The sequence below is a fragment of the Epargyreus clarus genome, unplaced genomic scaffold (assembly GCF_041222505.1).
Source record: "Epargyreus clarus isolate Ecla_fem2 unplaced genomic scaffold, WU_Ecla_fem_2.2 ptg000031l, whole genome shotgun sequence".
In the NCBI taxonomy this organism is placed as follows: Eukaryota; Metazoa; Arthropoda; class Insecta; order Lepidoptera; family Hesperiidae; genus Epargyreus; species Epargyreus clarus.
Genome location: NW_027332236.1, coordinates 3,737,651 through 3,758,045, shown reverse-complemented (window position 1 = coordinate 3,758,045; position 20,395 = coordinate 3,737,651). Strand labels below are relative to the sequence as shown.

General features: G+C 36.6%; 1 protein-coding gene across 11 annotated transcripts in view; it reads right to left on the bottom strand.

Annotated features, from left to right (window-relative positions):
• The window catches only part of PMCA (plasma membrane calcium-transporting ATPase 3), a 218,925-nt gene that overhangs the window by 10,365 nt on the left and 188,165 nt on the right, over positions 1-20,395 (bottom strand). For 7 of the 11 annotated variants that reach the window (XM_073089662.1, XM_073089669.1, XM_073089670.1 and 4 more), the window contains 14 exons: positions 17,972-18,019; positions 15,856-16,016; positions 15,283-15,498; positions 14,489-14,731; positions 13,773-14,011; positions 13,181-13,343; positions 12,740-12,841; positions 12,126-12,305; positions 11,524-11,718; positions 10,559-10,765; positions 9,676-9,874; positions 9,037-9,248; positions 7,994-8,145; positions 6,375-6,501 (listed from right to left, as the gene is read on the bottom strand). In XM_073089662.1, coding sequence (XP_072945763.1) covers positions 6,375-6,501; positions 7,994-8,145; positions 9,037-9,248; positions 9,676-9,874; positions 10,559-10,765; positions 11,524-11,718; positions 12,126-12,305; positions 12,740-12,841; positions 13,181-13,343; positions 13,773-14,011; positions 14,489-14,731; positions 15,283-15,498; positions 15,856-16,016; positions 17,972-18,019 — 2,444 coding nt within the window. Of the gene's footprint in view, positions 1-735; positions 861-6,374; positions 6,502-7,993; positions 8,146-9,036; positions 9,249-9,675; positions 9,875-10,558; positions 10,766-11,523; positions 11,719-12,125; positions 12,306-12,739; positions 12,842-13,180; positions 13,344-13,772; positions 14,012-14,488; positions 14,732-15,282; positions 15,499-15,855; positions 16,017-17,971; positions 18,020-20,395 lie in introns of all 11 variants that reach the window. The other 4 variants (XM_073089673.1, XM_073089672.1, XM_073089668.1 and 1 more) reach the window with 2 other exon arrangements.

Here is a 20,395-nt window from a genome sequence, read left to right as displayed (position 1 = left end):
GGAGGGAGGTGTCGTGTCAGAACGTCGATGTCGAGGGGTCGGAGATCCGGTCGAGAGTGCGGGGGCGGGCGCCGGTGCCGGATGTGGGGAAACGTGGGGAGATGCATTACGGACGAGAAAAACAGAACTATTGAAAAGCTCCCGGAAAATCATCGACCCTGGACCAATCGCAATCGACTGTTACGACACAACGCTGTCAAATCAGTTTCAGTTTTCATTTAGAGCGAAAATTCATCCGTATCGACGTTTCGACAAAAACAAGAAAAAATTTAATGTAATAACAAAATTACTACCAATTCCTTCGATTAAATCTAGCGTATTAAAAATCTTAATAAGATCATATTCAAACCCGATATGTACAACTGAAACTGAATTACGTCATCATTCATAACGATTTAGGTCAAAAGTAAAAAAGCGAAGAAAGAAAAAAAGAAGTTTCTCAAAAACATATACACAACGAATAAAAGCCTAAAGCGTCCACCTTTCGGGGGTTTTGGAACAATGAAATAATAAAAAATCACAACAGCAACATATCAAAAAAAAATCTGAAAAAATACGACAACGTCCTAATCGAATCGAATCAAACGCGGGTACGTCACGTCACGCGATCGTTCCGAGCGATGGCGTACAATGTTGCGAACGGTCGAGTGTCGTGCGGGAGTGGGAGCTACGCCGCTACGCCGCTACGGCGCTACGGCTACGGCTACGCTACGCCGCTAGGGGCCGCTAGGGTACCGTGAGCGTCCGTCGCCGGCAGCGCGCCGCCAGCCGCCGCGCCACTACACCTCGGTCTCCAGCACCGGCCGAGGCTGCCAACAACATCTCTCTACGACGCGCGGCTCGCCCCATTCGACACCGTCCTACGTCACCCCTGGCGTTACGAGCGCCGCGCGAGGAGAGATATGGGGGCCCACCGGGCAATACGCGAAACGATTGCGCGCCCATAAAATACGACACGTGACGTTATGTTTCAATAGAAAAATCCCCAATTTACAATTTTTGCAATAATTTTACGCTCCACAAAAATGCGCAAACATAAAGGTGGACTTATGCCAAAAGTATTTTCCTTCAAAGTTTTATTTAATTGTGCACCCATTCTATAATTCTATAAAATATGCACCCATTTCTGGCATATTTCATATAAACAATGTTATAATGACTCTTGAATAAAATCTATCTTAATATTCCTTGTCATATCATGATGTCATCTTACTACTACAACATGACATACAATGATCATAAAATATTTTTTGTAATTTAATTATATATTTTGCCACTATTTTACACATTTCTTATATCGTCGTGCGTACGTATTTTATGGACACTTAAACAATCCAACTGCACCCCTAATCATTGATCAACTTCGAAAAAAAAACAACGATTATCCATGAAACAGAATCGAAGGAATTTATTGCCTCCAAAATCCAATACATAGATGAAAGATAAACATTTTATGTTTATATCGAGATTCGTCGATTGATGTACTGTATATCTCATATTGCCTACGATTCTGGATCACTTCAAACGCGGTCATAACATCGATTTATTATTATTACGTCCGGCAATACATCTTGATTCGATTGGCTGACGTCATCTTGTGCGTATTTATTCGATTCACTGTACATTGCATCTACCAACTTTTATATTAACGGCATCTATTTAAAAATACTATATTTTTACTCTTACTAGACAGAAAACAGAACTACATAATTTAGCAAATTATATGCAAAACTTAAAAAAGAAAACAAAGTTTTAAATTAACAAAACTGCACAAAGAAAATTAATAAAATTATTAGCTTGAAGAAATAGGCACTTCATTTTAATTCGAAAGGCAAATTTTATTCATACGGCATGACTTTTATTTATTTTTATTTAATATTTTATTATTTTAAATATTTACAGTTATATTTAACACGCGTATAAAGATGACGTCATATTTCTCGAGACCAACAAAGATTTTTATGGAATAATTGTTTCAAAAAAAAATTTCGAGATTTGTCCCCATATCTGTCCTAGCTAGCAGGCCAACTTGAAAAAAACAGACCCTTGTAACTTACACAGTAATAAAAATTGTAAAAAGTGTTTGTAAATGGTAGGGTCGGGGATTAGTGTATGACCTAATATGGCAAACTAAGTTATAGCGGAGATACTAATGTCCGTCTGTTAGTTCGGGGTTGATCGTACAAGGATCTACTGAATGGATCGCAACCGGCTTTTCACAGTTTAACTTCATTAACAACAAATTAGGGAAACATTGTAATTGGAACAATTTAAGATTCCGTTTGGTATTTGGAGGTCTGTCTTTAATTATCGCGGGAGAGACCGCGGGCAATAACTATAGTAAAAAACAAAAAACGGAACATGTGTTTGGTGTGAGGCATGTATGCGGCCGCCGGGGCCGTGTCGCGTGATAGAAATATGACTCGGAAGTGCCAACCGAACTGAAAAACGAAACCAAACAGTAAAAAAAATAATAATGAGGAAAATAAAGAAAGGGAAGTCGAATCGAGGCCTTAGCTACCCTGAAGATCGACTACACTACGCCTACACGACGCTGGGCGATGACAGTACGATGGGATACCGGGTAAACTACCATGTCCTCGTCGAAACCTAACCAAACCATTTAGACGTCTTCTATACTATTTATTAATATTTATTTAGAATTTATTTATTATATTTTTTATACTTCAATCCAAATTCCATATGCCTCTATGGTGGTGGCACGCGGTTTAAAATCGGTTCGTAATTTAGTAAACATGTTACTTAGTGATCTACCATGCCATGTTAATTTTAGTATTTAACATTTGGATTCGGGAGCCAAGGAGGAACAAATTGCCTACGAGCTTTAGCGCGTTTTCGGGATACAATTGTGAAAACAACATTATGAATACGAAATATTTCCTTCAATTTATGTGTAATAGTATATCGATAATGGAATTTAGCTCATGATATTTGCACAATTGTAGCGTATTACACGAAAAAGTTAAGAAGCTACACAGAATCACTTTTATTTGTTATTGTTTATAAACAATTATATTTGTTCGTTTGTTAATTTCGTTCTACACATTGTACTCACCAAAAAGTGTCCGCACCGCGGGCGTTTACCAACTATATACAATACATATACGGACACTACAACAAGCCTAACATAATACGCAAAATAACACAATGAAGGCAACTTTCCAACGGCAAGGCAAGCCATAACTACAGACATGAACATCCTTCGTCGCCCAGTATGACGCTTACCCACCTGACTGACAAACACCCCGACATAGCACGGCTAGGGGACAACATTCACAAACAAAAAATCAAAAAATAAACAAAAAACAAACGGAAAAACAAACAAATAACATTGACATTACAACGGCAAGGGATTGACGGGTTCGACCGAGAACGGTTCGAGTTCGGTGTTAGTACGGCGACCACTCGCGGCATGCTCTACAAATGTGTATAAACATTTTTTTTTTGTTTTGTTGCATATCATTTTACTGGTCGTTCAAAAAAAATCCACTCCACACTCAAATAAAACAACGTTCCTCTCAACGGCAGTAACTGAACACAATTCGATACAAAATTAACATATACTGAGAAAAATAATTCAGAAAACAATACGAAATTAACATGTTACTGCCGGCATTGATATCGGTAACGCGTGTTAGTCGTACGCCGTGCGGCTCTGTGCCTTAGCTACGTACAAACGGCGTTCGCCATTCCAACAGAGCTGGGATTGCTTTGGATCAGTAGCGAGGGTGTAACAGGTTGGCGTTTCACAAGCAAAACACTATTCTTAAAAAATAAAACAAATTAAAAAAAAACAGACAAAAATAGTAAAAATAAAACAAACAGTCAGTATGACTAAATAAAAGATAGACAAGAGTGAAGAAATAGTCATATTTATACCGCGATGTGGTTTCATGTAGTGTAGATATTATAAAAAATAAATATCTATTGGGAATAGTCATAGTAACTGTTTGGTGGGGGGTGGGGGGTACATAATATGAGGGTCATAACATCGTCACAGCCTACATAAATCGCATGCCAATGGGTAGTGGTACAGGGTGGGGGTACAGTCAACTCAGGTAGTAAATTATAACAAAATTAAAATTATAATAAATAATATTGGAAAGCGTCAGACTGTATTCCGTACTGCGGAGCATGCATGGCCGTTACTCGCGATGTTTATGCTATCTAGTGTACTCTAACTGGGTTTCACGCCGGTTTCATGACAGACAGAAAAATAGAAAATAAATTAAGAGTAAGCTAGCGATAGTTTCTTCAGAAGACTGAAAGTACAGTACAGAATAGATTCTGAAATAAGATTAAAACGAAAGAACAAGTAGATGTCATGAAACCGGGTACCAGAGAATTAATAAGTTTTAGAAAAAAAATCTAGTACAATATTATTCGGTTGCTAATTTTGTTTTTTTTGTTCTGTCACTTTTATTTTGTGCCAATATTTGTGTATTAAAATGAGAAACCGAACAATATTGTGATCTACGTTAATTATGGGCCAAAATAATATAGCGTCACTACTGTTATTACTCTGTAAAGTGTTTCTCTGTGTAGGTATAGAAATAATTACTATCGAACAGAAGTATAGGAGAATTAACAAAAAACTTGAAAAGGAAAATAAAAAATTGAAATGAAAGGAAAAAATAAATAAAAACAAAAAATAAAATCAAAACTATAAAAAGTCGTTTTGAAAGTTTGAATTCATTATCGCAAAGAATTACATGTGTCGTTATTTCAATTATTATAATATATATGATATATATATATATCAAATTTTCGAACTGTGAATAATCCGGCTTACTGTACCAATAAATCAAATAATGTGTAAGAAAAATGAATCAGCGTAATCTCTATGACGATATTATCTATATATGGATGCATAGTATATTGAAAATGGTGGTTATATTCGACTTGTATGCAAAAATAGTAAAAGTATATATAAATGGACAATAATATCGATAACTTAGCGTTAGGATGCCCAAGGTATCCGCTGTGTTGACCTGTTGACTTTGCAGTATATATAGAAGTTATATATATTTCTGTAAACTAAAAAACTCATCCCTGTCGCGTCTAGCACGAACACATAGGCTCCTGCCACTCCTATATCATTTATTCCAAATTCTTTTGATAATACTGAAATTCCATATATTTTATATATCACGACGTTACTGTACTAAATTTTATCAAAACTTAAGTTAGTATTTTTTTTGGACAAAAGTTATGTCAAAATTTAGTACAGCGAACTTAATACTCCTAAATTGTCGTAGATTCACATCATGTACAATAAATATATATATCAGTAAAAAATAAATCAGTCTTAAAATCAGTCTTTTTGGAAAATCATGATGTTTATCTAAGACAAAATATAATTGACGGTCGAATGCAATAAGTACATGTGTATTAATATACTTAGAGTATCACTTATTCCTATGGCATACTATTTAATTAAAACTTCATAAGTTTTAGGCCTTATTTGCATACGATCTTCAAATTTATTTCTGTGAATAATCAAATAAATTTAAATACTATCTTTATAACAGCAATTAATTCGTAAATATTTTAAAGTAATTATTCACAGAAAATTAAGTACAAATCTGAGAGAACTTTTAAATTATTTTTTAAAACTCAGATAAGAACTAGAAATTTCCCAGGAATTATTTGATGATATGACAATATCAACAAACAATAGACATATATTCCCACATTTATTCCCGTTTCTTCCAATAAATTCATATTATATGCCAAATATGAATTTCGGCATTCAATATGAATTTCATCCCAACCTAATTTAACTATTTATTTATTTTCATTTAAAGTTAAATTAAGTTTATTAGCCGCCGTCGGACGAATAAGTATTAAAATATTATGTTAAGCATTACTATTCTTATATCTTCATAGATATAATTACTGGCAAGTACACTTTGGTAAGTTTTTCGTGTACAAATATTTGAAATAATATATTTCAATAATGCCCCCTAGAACCCAATACTACTTCTTTCCCTTCTCTATTTTAAGCTATTATAATCACATAAAATCCTCCTAATTCCTAGTCTACCTATCCACTTTTTTGACTCTATTAATATTTCATAACTTAAGCTTAAAAATGCAACACGCCCTCATTTTCGTTTTGGTACCCCCACTTAACTTCCCCTTAAAATCCCACTCTACCTCTTATTCCCCTCAAAATCCTACTCTACCCCTCATTCCTCCACTTCTTTCCTACTCTTTCAATTAGACAATTTAACCCCCAAAACTCAACATAGCCTTGCTACCTCGACACAAACCTAACACTTATCCCCCCGACGGCGTCACCCCCCCATCACCCCCAGCCTCCCCTCCCCCCGGTCTCCCTTCGTCCATACCTGTGTCTGCAGGCGGGTGAGCCCCCGGATCCAGAGGATCTGTCCGGCGCGGGGTTTCTTGTCCAAGTCCGCGTCGTAGTCCGGCCCCGGCTGGATCGTCTCCGGGTCCGGTTGCCCGCGGCCCCATCTGCGGTGTGGTTGAAACGAGATGAGTAAGTAACTCGAACAATATTTCTATATATTTTGATAAATATTTATAGTTTAAAAACTAACAACCACGCTAAAATCGCACAAGGAAAATCGTTAATCCAGATTCTGAAAAACCTGATGAGGAGAATGAGATAAAATTATCATAATCGTGTATTGTCATCAGTTCTTGATAATTGTTTAAAATTTTAAATTAATCAGACTGTTCAAAGCGGGTAAAAATGGATTTCAAAGATTCCGCTACATACATACAACCCAAGCTACAGTACATATATACAGTACAATATAAGAAAAAACAATAAGAACGATTTATATTTGACAATAAAATTTTGTATTCTAAAGAACAACACATAAACAATAAATTATACAAAAAAACAAATCAATTATTATATCATAAGTGTTACATATACACAAAAACGAATATATACCACCAAACATATCTAAATCCAACGTTTACATATCTATTGGATGATCATACTCAAACTCAAATCAAACAGAATATAAATCATTCGATAGTATATTATGTGAACCACGTAAATAGAACTATTAAAAGGAATAAAACCTAGCTACTCCTACATGTTCTACTCTACCTTACTCACGTCTTATCCACATTTCGAGTATAAAGTTGGTCTTGATCCCGTATAATAATACTGGTGGCTACTGTCGAGGATCTCGGGAAGAGGGGGGGAATGGGACTCGTCAAGCAGCGACATCTTGCGGTGGGAAGCAGTAGGTTAATAAACCCCATATTAAATAAGACTGGATCTATATTTCGTCGTTCAACGGTCACCATATTGATAAGATTATGCAGATCTAAGTAACGATTTTTGATATCTGTTCAGTAAGGGTTTTTTATATTCATCTTTGTGTGACACATACGATATAGGAATTCATAGTGTGGAGGTTATGAATGAGCGAAAGTTGTTCATTCATTATGTAAACGTTTTCGTTACAAGTCGGTTGAGTTGATAATAATTGCCACACAAAAGGACTAATATGGTCGCCTTACATGTAATTCAGCCGACATTCATACCCTTACACTAAAATGCAAATGCTTCGCGCTACAAAGGTGGTAGAAACTTATGTTGTTAAACTCTAACAGTACCACCGCCACACCTATAAAACGCTGCTATATTCTAGTTTAAAGGAACAGATACTTTTCCGAGGTATTACACCTTAGTCTTCATAGGTAGCGGCGCATCTGTGGCCGTCACCAGAACTCGTAGGAATCTAATCTTATCTGGGATTGATTTCAGACGCCCATGGGTAGCAGTTGCAACTTACCATCAGGTGGACTGCATGCTAGTCTGCTACTCCTTTTAAATAAATAAATAATTGAATAAATAGCAATTGAAGCCATGTTTTCAACAAGTGCGAATTTCCTGCCCACCGCCCTTATGTTGACACTGCCGTAATATATGTGCGGCCGGGGGGTAAGACGTCCCAGATACAGATATAAGTGTGGTACTCACGACAACTTCTTCGGTATCTTCCTGGTGGGCACGGTGGTGACGAGCTGCCCCCACACCAGCGTGCCGGCGCCGAGGAACAGGCACCACAGCCACTGGTCCACGCTCAGCCCCGCCGTGCTGAACGCCATGCCGCCGAACTGGATTATTATCACCTGGAAACCGTTGGTTTACGTGTAAAATACCATGATATCTACATATTAATAGACATTTTTGGCCGCTAAAATAATAATGCAATCTGGCCGCTAAAAGAATGCACTCGTGACAGGTCGTTTCCGGATAAACTATGTAACTTTGGAGTGGCATCAAGTATGTTATAACAAATTGAGTAACATTTATTTAATTAAATAATTATGATTTATTTAATATTAATATTTAAAAATATGATCAGAAACTTGAATATTTTCTAAAATAAGAATTAATAATGTATTTTGGGGCTAAATTATATAACAGATATGCATTCTTTCAGCGGCCAGAATATAAAAAAACATCTTTGCTTATTGTTTGCCAACCAATTTTTTTGGTTGGCCAGCTATCGACGAGTATTTTTACTATAAAATATAATAATTATAACCATTTTTAGATCATTGGACGAAAATTGATGTTTTTAGGATAATATGAAATTTGCGAAATATTCGGTAATAATAATTAATGGAAATCTTAATAATTGGTAGGAATACCTCGAAACGAAGACAGGTAAAGTTGATATAAGAAACGGATAATATTTAACTTGGGAAAGTATTAACATTATCTAATTCATAATTTGTCGTTAGCGACCTTTTACAATTCCTCAACAGTGTCATATGGTCCTTCGTACTTTGACTACCTTCCCAGGTACGTTCACCTTTCTGAATTCAATCTTTCAATTCGTTCAATCTTTGCTGAAATAAATGGAGTTTTGATCGCATTATAGCAGCGTGAAGTACGCTTCATATTTAGCCGAATGTTATGGAGAATTATGCCAGCCACGCCAGCTGGTGCAAGTCTTGTAGAGTCTTCATGATCACGAACGTGTTGAGAAGATCGCGAGGTGCATTACGTCATACCTGAGACAAGGCAGTGCCGATCCATATCGAGTAGAATATGGGGTTGGTGAAGAGCCCCTCGAACACGTTCCGCTGGCCGTGGATCTTGCGCGCGTTGATCTCGTTGAACAGCGTCATCATCACGAACGTGTTGAAGATGATCGTGAAGTGCTGCGACGGCTCCGAGCTCAGCTGCTGGCCTCGCCCCGAAGGGATGTTCAGTAAACGGTCACCTGAAAGGGGTTGAAAGGGTTTTTTAAACGTAATTTCGTACGTGCGTGGACGGGAAAGTCGAGACTTGCTGAAATGAACTTCGATGCTGAAAAGCTACGAGACTGGTAAAAAAAAAACGGTAAAACAGGATTTAAAAAAAAATCTATTTCCCAACCATGGAATTGAATGAGTATATTAAAAAAACATTCAATATTATTACGTCATCAGAAAGTGAATATTATAAGTAGTAAATTCTGTGCTAATGATTGGGTAATCATAAATGGCAAATTACAAAAATGATTATTTACTATCATGACTATTACAACAAAATGATTATTACTTTCCAAATAACAAAAAAAGCTTTACAACACCCCAATCCGTCCAAAAAATAACACTACACTATGACTATGACACTCAACTATTTAACCTCACATTAAAACAACATACCAACAAAAAGCAGTGCGAAGATAATAAACAGCTGATATATCGCCTGTCCGAGGATGTTCTTCATCATGGTGCGGCTGATCAGCGGCTTGGTGCGGCCGTACGGCTTCCGCTGCAGCAGGTCTGGTGTCGGCATCTCAGTGGCCAGCGCGAGAGACGCCAGCGTGTCCATTATCAGGTTCACCCATAACATTTGTACCGCCTGGGGACATTGTGGAGTTACAATTAGATTAACCAATCATACATTCATTCGTGAATAAAATAAGGTATGAAAAACAGATGAAAGTAACTTTTTGTGTAAAGTAAAAAAGAAGCGAAGTAAAGAAGACAAAATATACGAGAAATAGATGGTACGAGGAAGAAAGGTAGAGTGAAAGATAGAGTAACAGACCATGGTGTTAGAAAAAAGGAACAGTGGCTCTTCCACTGCTAAGTGATAAAAGACAAGTGACCTGGAAAAGATCAAAAAAGGGTTGAGATTGTAAAAAGAGGACAGTGTAATACGAGAATTATTCTTTTTTGAGATGCTCTACATAGAAATAATACATAAATATGGCATATATTTCGTCCTCATTAAGTATTTATTAAACAAAACCATTACTGTTCTATGTTATGTATACCCAGAACTCCGCCCTTTCTCCCTACATTTACTAGGAATTTTCCCTCTACTCTTTATGGAGTCTTCCTTTACGTACATAGAAATGCCTGTCTCGTAAGTAATAAACCTCGAAAGCGCAATACTTTGCGTACCTTTAGCGGGCTGTCCTGTATGCGATACAGGACTGTACCGTGCAGGCGCACACTCTGGACTACCATCTCTATTTACCTAAGTCACGTACATATTTTGGACTGTCCATAACACGTATACAGTGTACTTATTCCGTACCTTAAGCGGGCTGTCCTGTATCGCACAAGCGCCAATGAACGCCACTATAACGGCGACCACGTTGACAGTCAGTTGGAACTGCAGGAACTTCGCGATAGAGTCGTACACGTTCCGGCCCCACATCACCGCCTTCACGATCGAGGAGAAGTTGTCGTCCGTTAGGATGATGTCGGATGCCTCCTTGGCCACGTCCGTGCCGGCGATACCCTGGATTGATAAGGGGAGTTTTTAAATTAGAAAAGAAGATAAATGATTGACCGAAAGACTAGAAACAAACAATCATAAGAATAAAACAAACAAAAATGGTAGCGTTAAAAATTGCTTCATATAACAAAGTACTAAAAAGATTACAAAGTTTAGTCATTTTCATTTTGAAACACTACATTGACTCAACACTTTGTACCACCATTACACTTGTAGTGACACATCTGTACCTCAGATAAGACTTCAACCATTGCTAGATTGTGCATTTTATTTCATCATAAAATAAAAAAAATCAACTAATATTTATCTTAATAAGACATAAAAATAATAAAAAGAGCATGATGTTCTCACCATTGAAAACATAACGTCAATCTTAAACACCAACCCGTCGTTCTGTCACACGTGACCACTCGATTCGATCATGCCCTTTACTAACGTATATTTGTATATCACACCGTTCTCCTAAGAGACAATATCACTAAGGGCGCTACTCGTATATCACACTTATTTATTAAGAGACGATAGCGTCTCGTCCTCACCATAGCGAAGCCAACGTCAGCCTTCTTGAGCGCGTGTCGAACGCCTTATATATACCACACCTAAGAAACAATAGAGCTAAGGGCGCGTCCTCACCATAGCGAATCCAACATCAGTCTTCTTGAGAGCGGGCCCGTCGCCCGTGACGGCCACCACCTCGCGCGTCTCGAAAGCCTTATATAAACCACACCTACGAAACAATAGAGCTAAGGGCGCGTCCTCACCATAGCGAAGCCAACATCAGCCTTCTTGAGAGCGGGTCCGTCGTTGGTGCCGTCGCCCGTGACGGCGACCACCTCGCGCGTGTCGAACGCCTTCGACTCGATCATTCCCTTCACTAGCGTGTACTTGTCCGTAGGCGACGAGCGAGCCAACACGCGCAGCTTCGGCCACACCTTGTCGATTAGGTTCTGTTGCACCTGAGGAGCGAATGATGCGAAATTGTATTTATGTTCAGTTACTTGGGAGATTGACTTGTAAAGATTTTGTTATCATTCACTTCAGGCAGTCAATCATGATGCGTCAAAAGTAAAAATAAGAGATACGAGTATATTGTTCGAATCGTTGAAAATTAGAATTATAAATAACGGTGAAACTCGCTCCTATCTCGCTCGCACCATATTTGCGTTTTTGTCGTGAACAAGTAGATTCTCACTTTTACATATATAATTTTTTTACATATATAAAGTAAATGGTTTACTAAAGTAAAAGCAAAAGTGCAAAAGTCTTATGAATGATAATATTTTATAAATAACATCTATTGTCTTTCGAGACAAGTATACTGAAACTACAAGCTACATTCTTCACTAAAACAATTGATCCATACCTCGCCATTAGCATCCCTGATCCGCCTGTTAAACTCCTTGCCTTCCAAGATAAGGAAGTCGTCCGTGGGCTTCAGTATACCGCACTTGATAGCGATCGAGCGCGCCGTGTTCACGTTGTCTCCGGTCACCATGCGCACCGTGATGCCCGCCTTCTGGCACTTGCGGATCGCTTCTGGTACCTGATTGAATAATATTCATTCGGTCATTCGGGATTCATTCTTTTTACATTCGGTATTTTACGTGTCATTCATTTGTTTTTCTTTTTATAATATTGAAGTAGCCAACAAGTAGTCTATCTGATGGTAAGGCTCTTCGCCCATAGACATCTAGTAAGCTATCCCAGACAGGATTGTATTTCTACCTAATATGAGTAGGTCCTCTGAGATAGCAATATCAGAGGACTTTTAGAATTTCAATATTTATCTTGAATAATGCATTGCATATATATGATTTAGGGCTTTGGATATACCTTCTCTTTCAAAGGGTTTTGCAGGAAGGAATAAAAGTGTAAATCCAAGATATAAAAGACTTTTACTTTCTTGCGAAGTAATGTATTTTTTTGTTATTAAAAGTTCCCTTTCAGGGGAGATTTTTAAGATGAATAGAAACTTACCTCTGGCCTAACAGGGTCCTCGATACCAACAACGCACAAACAGGTCAGGTTGTTAACAATATTGTCCTCGTCGTCCCAATTCGGCTCTTGGTCTATGTGCACCTGGAAAAAAAAGTATAAATTATTAGTAGTATACCCATATCCCCACTTATTATTATTAGAGTTTATAGTAGTAGGCTATTACACATTACATATACGATTCTTTTGAACGAGTTTAGCTTGTTCATGTATTCCCAATACACAATAGGCGAACAAAAACCTATATATAATTATAATCTAAATTAAAAATTTGGGCATCAAAATGTGTTCGCATACTTTATGCGTGTCTTTATCACCCTCATAATCATTTATTTTTTCTGTACTCCCTAAGGTTGACTGATAGAAAATGCCTTTTGTATTACTTTTTTTTAATATAGCAAATAAATAATTGTCGTTTCATACCTGGTTAATCTCAGCCTTTCCGGGTACGAAGTCCCTATAAGCCACCGATATGGTCCTGAGCCCGTCGCAGGCCATCGGCTCTATGACCTGCCGCACTAGCCGCTCTTGCATGTCCCGCGTGAACTTCTCCAGTCTACCTTCGTGGCCGTATATGAATGCACATCTGGAATTTACATACGATTTTGTACTAAATGTTGTTTAAAGTTTTAATTTTTAATAATAGTGTGATTTAATAGGTATAAAACCCTGATTATGGTCCTTCGAGCCTGATATATTAATGAATTACTCGCAATGGTTAACTGGAATTTTACATTAAAAGATAATGTATAAAGCTTTTTCCTCTAATAATCATTGGATTTCATTTTACTACTGCCAGTACGAACCCGAAGTTAGTGGACGCACGATCCTAATGTCTTTACTGGTTTTTCTTTTACATTACACAGTTTTTGGGTTAGATTTCCAGCCAGCCAGGCAGGAAATAAAATAATGGCTCTGCGTATATTTTGTATGTGTTTCGTTTCGTTTCGTGTTGTGTGTCATGGAGTCACTCGCAACATAGAGGATCCTAGAGTAGGAAAATAAGGGAACTCACTTTTTCAAAACAATTTCCGAAGCGCCCTTAGTGTAGAGCCGATAGCCGCCCTTGTAGGGTATGACCGTGGACATGCTCTTGCGCACCGAGTTGAACGTGTAGACCCTTGTGAAGGACTCCTCTGGATGCCTTTCCCTAACGCCCTCGTAGCTCTGGCCCAGTGCTACCACGAAGCCGAGGAGAGAGCACTCAGTCTTGTTACCCACTTGCATTGGTGGTCCTGTTGGATCTTGTGATGGCTAAAGGGGAAAGGAAATATTTAACGTGTAATAAAAAGGAACATTAAGCAGAATATATAATAATATCTTGTTTCATATCATTGATATTTGAAGTGAAGTATTTTTGGTTCTCGGTTGAGGAAAATGTTATAGAATCGCGTCACCGACATGCTGATGTTAATAATATATCAGTAGATATGACCAAAGACCATAGCGTGTTGCGTTAGTATCTTATTTTGGAGCTGTTTTTAATTTACAATATACTATACTACTACGACACTACATTTTGGATATTATATTTTTATTCTATCGACAGTACCTATGGTTTTTAGTTAAAACTATCAATTTTGTGAGTTGTTTCTTCGTGAGTTTTGGATTATGTGCGTACAAAGTAGATCCGAACAACGGTTTAACATTGCTTCTATTAGACAAAAACTAAAGACGTTACTTTAATATCCTCTACAATTTTTTATCAAACACACAAATTGTATATCTCACCATAATTCTAGATGTGAAAGCGCTGTTAACAGATATCCCTTCGATCATTGTTTCGGCGACCTCTTGCGGTATGTCCCTGTAGTTAGGCGTGACCTTGCAGAGCTTCTCGCAGATGTACGACTGCACGACCGTCATGCGATTAGTCGTGAGCGTGCCAGTCTTGTCCGAACAGATCGCGGTCGCGTTGCCCATAGTCTCGCAAGCGTCCAAGTGTCGTACCAAGTTGTTGTCTTTCATCATTTTCTGAAAAGATTGACGACTATTTTATTAATACGTTAGGTTCTTGTGTTGGTTACACTTTTGCGCAAACAACTCGTTTAAAATTGTGATAATAATTCACTAATTATCACACACAAACTGTCAAGACAGTCAAGACTGTCAAGACAGTCTCAATTAACCTCTGTTATTAATACTCCAATCTTTAATTAACCTACCAAAGATCCAAATTTGTATTTTTTTTATGAAAGTGAGGTAAAGAAATTAGATAGATTGATTATTAATAATGGGGATAAGATTTCTTGGAGTACATACATGACACAAATCATTAGTACTCTAACTGATAGATATCACTTTAAAAAGTTAATAAAGAGTAATAAGTTTTAAGTTTTTACAAAAGTTTCATTTTTATATAAGAGTGGCTTTATATACTTTTAATCCCGTAGTTTGAAACGGAAAGATTTAATCAGCAGGTTAATATCAGCACCAATACCTAATATCAAACTGAGCCACAATAACGAGAACCTAAAAATAATATTACAATCAATATAGAGAAAACGTAGTCATCTCTTTCTAACCTTAACAGAATAAGCGAGGGAGAGCGTGACAGCTAGAGGTAGACCTTCGGGGACCGCCACCACGAGCACGGTGACACCGATAATGAGATGTTTGACCAAGTTGTTGATGTATGTGGCCTTCCACTGCTTCTCCTCTATGACGAACGTATGCACGCAGAACTGGATGACCAGGATGATGACCGTCAACACTGCTATCGTTGAACCGGCGTAACCGATCTGCGAAAAGAAAGAACCGTTAACATATCGATATTAGAACTCTTGATTTTGTTTTGTAGAACTTTTACCAGTTCGATTTTGATGACAAAACTTTATGAGTTGTCGCGCCGATGTTCCGTACCATTGTTACCTGTATGGGCAATTTGATTTGCAATACTGATGTACCATTTCCGTCAACTTATCAAGAGTTTCTTTTGCCGCTTTTGAGTCAACTGTCATTTTTTTTTATCATTAGCACGAATAGTGTTTGTGTCACCTTTAAAACAATGTGTGTCGTTACCTGTACGGACAGCTTGGTCAGCTACGCTGACAATATTGTGTTTTTCATTTCACAATTAAACCTGCGTATATAGTTACCTGTATGGCCAACTTCGTCAGTTTCGCTTGCAGCACGGACTTCTCCTTCTTGTGGCTGGCCTCGGGCGCGGGCTTGTCGGCGGGCGGCGCGGGCACGTGGTTGTCGTCCGGCCGCGCGTGGTTCGCGCCGTGGCTGTTCCGCGACGACGGCTCGTCCTCGCCTAGTGTGGGGCGGCGCTTGCGCGTTGTAGTCGTTGCGATGTCGTGTCGTTTGGTACGTTTGGACTTTTTTTGCTCTACGCTTTGTACTATTGAGGTGGTAGATGCGAGGAAATAATTTAATATAGCTGTTGCGGGATCCAGTTCAAAGGGACTATTAGAAAAAATAAATTCTGATCATTAATTCTTTAATTTAGTTTTTTAGTTATTAGAGCTTATTATGTTTTCATTAAAAATATATGTGTATTCCTTGCATCATATCCCTCATACTAACATCGAAATATTATTTAATTTGGCTTTATTTTTAAAATTGTACTTAACTACAAAAAGATTTAAAAAACTACAACGTACATAAAAATAAAAGTAACACTATTTAAAATATTTTTTATAAACCGTATCCAATTATCATTATCGATAAATAATAAAAATAATTTAAAAGTCCAAAAGTAACAAACGACAACACGTCAAGAATACATATAAACGTTAATACTTTAAAGAGAAGAATAAAAAAGAAGAAAGAGAACGTAGTCATTTATGGTCAAATTTTATAAAATTGTAACAAAAAATCGTGTAAAATTATAAAAAATACTCTCACAAAATCTAAGTAATTATTATGTAAAAATACGAAAGATGCAGTTACTCTACATTATGCTAAGAAGAATGCAGTGTAAGAAAGGGGTTTATGCAATGCATGAAATGATAGAGTTAGTAGTTGACTATCATTTTATTGCTATATATTTAGTATTCAAGTTCTTACTACACTAAACCTTTATCTATTCGACCTATGGAAGTTACAATTACTTTTGCAACTCACGAAGGCGCGCGACGTTTCCTTGTAATAGTATGCGGTGTCAAGATCTTTATTGTCAACAATATATTTAATGTTTGATCAATATTTTTATAACATGATTTTAATTATCTTAAACAAGTAAGACATAATATTGAAACAATAATTTATTATATATTGTGTCAAAAATTATATATTTTTTAGTTTATATTTCTCATGAATGTTACATTTTTTTATAACAAAGAATACTATTATATGGAAGGTCAACACGCCATCATGACTTGCATCAACATACTTACAAGTCTGCTAAGGACACACTATTACCTTCATCTATAACTTTTAGTTTGTGCCTTAGTATTGAAGTACACTAAAGTTCAGAAGAGGCTAGCTTAAAGCTTGTAAGCTTTTAAAGAAAGCGTCGGCTAGATTTACGAGTAGGCATGTTTACTTGGCCCCAAGTGTACATAGGGCTTTGAGGTGTATATTCGATAAGAAAAGCTGTCGATTACGACTCCGACGATTATAATTCTTTATTGTCTGGCAGGTATAACATGAATTATTGTCGAATTGGTCCAAAAATAAAGTAAACAGATTATTATTATTATAATAGAAAAGTAACCAATGAATGGTGGTAGTCGTGTTTTGACGACGGGTCAACAGCCAAAGTTATTTCCAACATCTAGGTAGCATTATTAAAGATCTTTCGGGTCTATTTGCGGTTGAACCCAAACATCCATTAGCTGCTATCATTTTTTTCTTACGAATCAAGTAATAAGTTCTGCTGAGTTCGGGTGTGAAGGAGAACTTCGGGTTTGAAGGAGACATGAGGAATTTCGATTTAGTCCTCAGGTGTTGTAACGCATTTGTTCGCCTTTAGGTTGAAGTTGAGGTTAATTTCAGACGTCTAATTAGTGGTCAGGTCAACTACATATTTGTTGGTTCATTTAATAAAAAGAAGTATAATATAAAATTAAATTATGATCACTCATCACCCTACACACAATAAAATCTCTTTCCATTCCATTCCTTTCAATACAACTTTAGATAGATTTTCGTTTCGACAGCTATCCATTTCGACAATAATTCATGCTTCATTCATAAAGTTTTATAAACAAATCGCCGACACGAATGTACACCGAGAAGCGAGGGTCTAGCAAAGGGTTTACTTACCGGTCAAGCTCTTGCGCTGGCTTCCCTTTTTCTGCTGCTTTTTAGCTTCTACTCGCATCAATCCCAATGGGTTGGATAATATTCTCATGTCCAACGATATAATACATAAGCATACACATTTATCAAAAAAAGTATTGTATATAATCGTATCGTTTTATACATCATGCAGTCAACACGACATTAACACGATGCAGTTTAAATGTGTATGTTTTTGTTTTGGTTTTTTATTTTTGTTTTTTTTTTAATTTTCATCGGCGGTCATGGAGGTGGGTGCGGCAGGCCGGGGTCGGGGGTGGAGAAAAAAAAAGTTGGATGTCATTGAACGGATCACACTATATCGTATGTGGCACTAAGACTAAAGGATTCAGCGGTGCCCAAGTATTCGTGACTGCTAAGGTATGTATGCAAATCAATGCGTAAAAATTAAAAGCGGATAGCATGAGACGTTTCGTTCAGTCGCAGTCACCGTCAACGTCACGTGTCTGCGTTCTAGCGAATCTCACACTATTTGGGGTAGATTCTCGTCGCTTTGGACGAAACCTTATCCCATCACAAGTACTTGGGCATTGCATCTAAATTGCATTTACAAATGTATGCTTTTAAGGGTATATCATTTAAAAACGTTCTTTATATTCGGAACGAGATTATTTTATATGAGTACACCTATTTATACAAACTTATGTGGGGGTAATAAACATCTATGGGTAACTACGGGGGTATATATAATAAATCGGAATATAGTATACCATGCTCCGGCAAGACAAGATCAGGCTATTAGTCAAACACATAACACGTACAACGTCGAGCAAAATGTCACCATAACCTTCAACTAGGGGACGTTCGTATAGGTTCAATAAAATAATCTCATGTTCATTCATAGGGGAAATTTGTGAAATATTACTTAAACTTACGTACTCAAATCTTAACATTTTTTGTTTATTTGTACATTTCGTTTTAAATAAAGAATTTTATTAAAAATGTCTGTTTTTCTATAGCTTTCTCGCTCACATATTACAATATGTTACACACATATTATAAACTCTATAGAGTGCGAGCGAGAAGTAAATAGAAACTCCACTATTTTGAATTTAAATCTTTATCAAACCAAGTGACAAATATTTTATAATTTTTTATTTAGATTGTTTTTTTTAATCGACTTATTTATTCATAAATTTATTTTCACATAAAGAAGATTATGAATTCTATTTTATTTATGATTATTATGAATTATTCAACACCTTTAATATTAAATATTTAAATTAAATTTCACAAATTCCCCCCACCACTTGCCCTCCATAACGGGGGAGTGAGTGCGGTGGTATCATGATAGGGTATGTCACTGTGGGTCTCTCTAATGTATGCAACTAAGCATAGGGCCGTACAATGCTCATTTAGGTATATGTTTTATGACTGAAAAAGCAGTGGAGTCGAATTTGGATTGGAAATTTTTCGTATATGAAAATGAATTTGATATTTTGTGTAACTAAGCGATTCTAATGCATATTTCGGGTTGTTTATGAGTAACTTGAGTTAACTGTACTTACCAATAACGTATTGACATTTTCCAAAACCGCTTAACCGTATTTTCCAAAATTCACTGTAGTCTAGTAATCTCACTACAAATTCACTTATTTTTTCCATTATAATATATAACTCGTTTCAATACAGATTGCAATTCAAAATAGCGACATTTCTCTCTCACACATTACAGCACGAGGATGTATAGAAAAATCGCTATTTTGTAATACAATTTTTATAGACACAAGTTATACTTTAATGTATTCCTAAGACTATTCAGAAGCGGTCATATTTCTATTCAATCATCTATGTGCAAGCGTTTCAGTGTAATATGAGTGTAAGCTTTCAAAAACTAAATGAGCAGAGTACCTTCCACCACGCTAACTAGGCTCTCCATATCTGTTACGACTCGGGGTGTGTTCTGGTATTGTGTAGGTTTGATTATTTAGAAGTTATGTAAAAAAATATTTATCTAACGTTTTCTATACTAATTTTATTTGTTTTTTTTTCGTTATCTCGCGAGTGAACTATTTATAAGTTGTAAATGAAAGTTAATAGTAAGTGTCAGTATTATTTCTTAATATTTTAAAACTTGTAATTGGATTGTAAACTGAGATTTCCATTTTTTATTTTATTTAATCATTTCAAATAAGTTAATTTAACAATTCAATTGACTGTACCCTTTTGATGTTTTCTTTTCTTATCATAAGTAACTTTTTTTTTCCTCAATTTTAAAGAACATTGTAACGTATCGATACTAACCTACTTTCTCCCCTGACAATTAGTTAATAATTTTTTTTTGACACAGATATCCGTATTAAAAATAACCTTAAATACTGTTATTGACCGATAATCTTCCGTCATACTTTAACGATCACAAGAGACCTACTCCCCAATGGGACCACA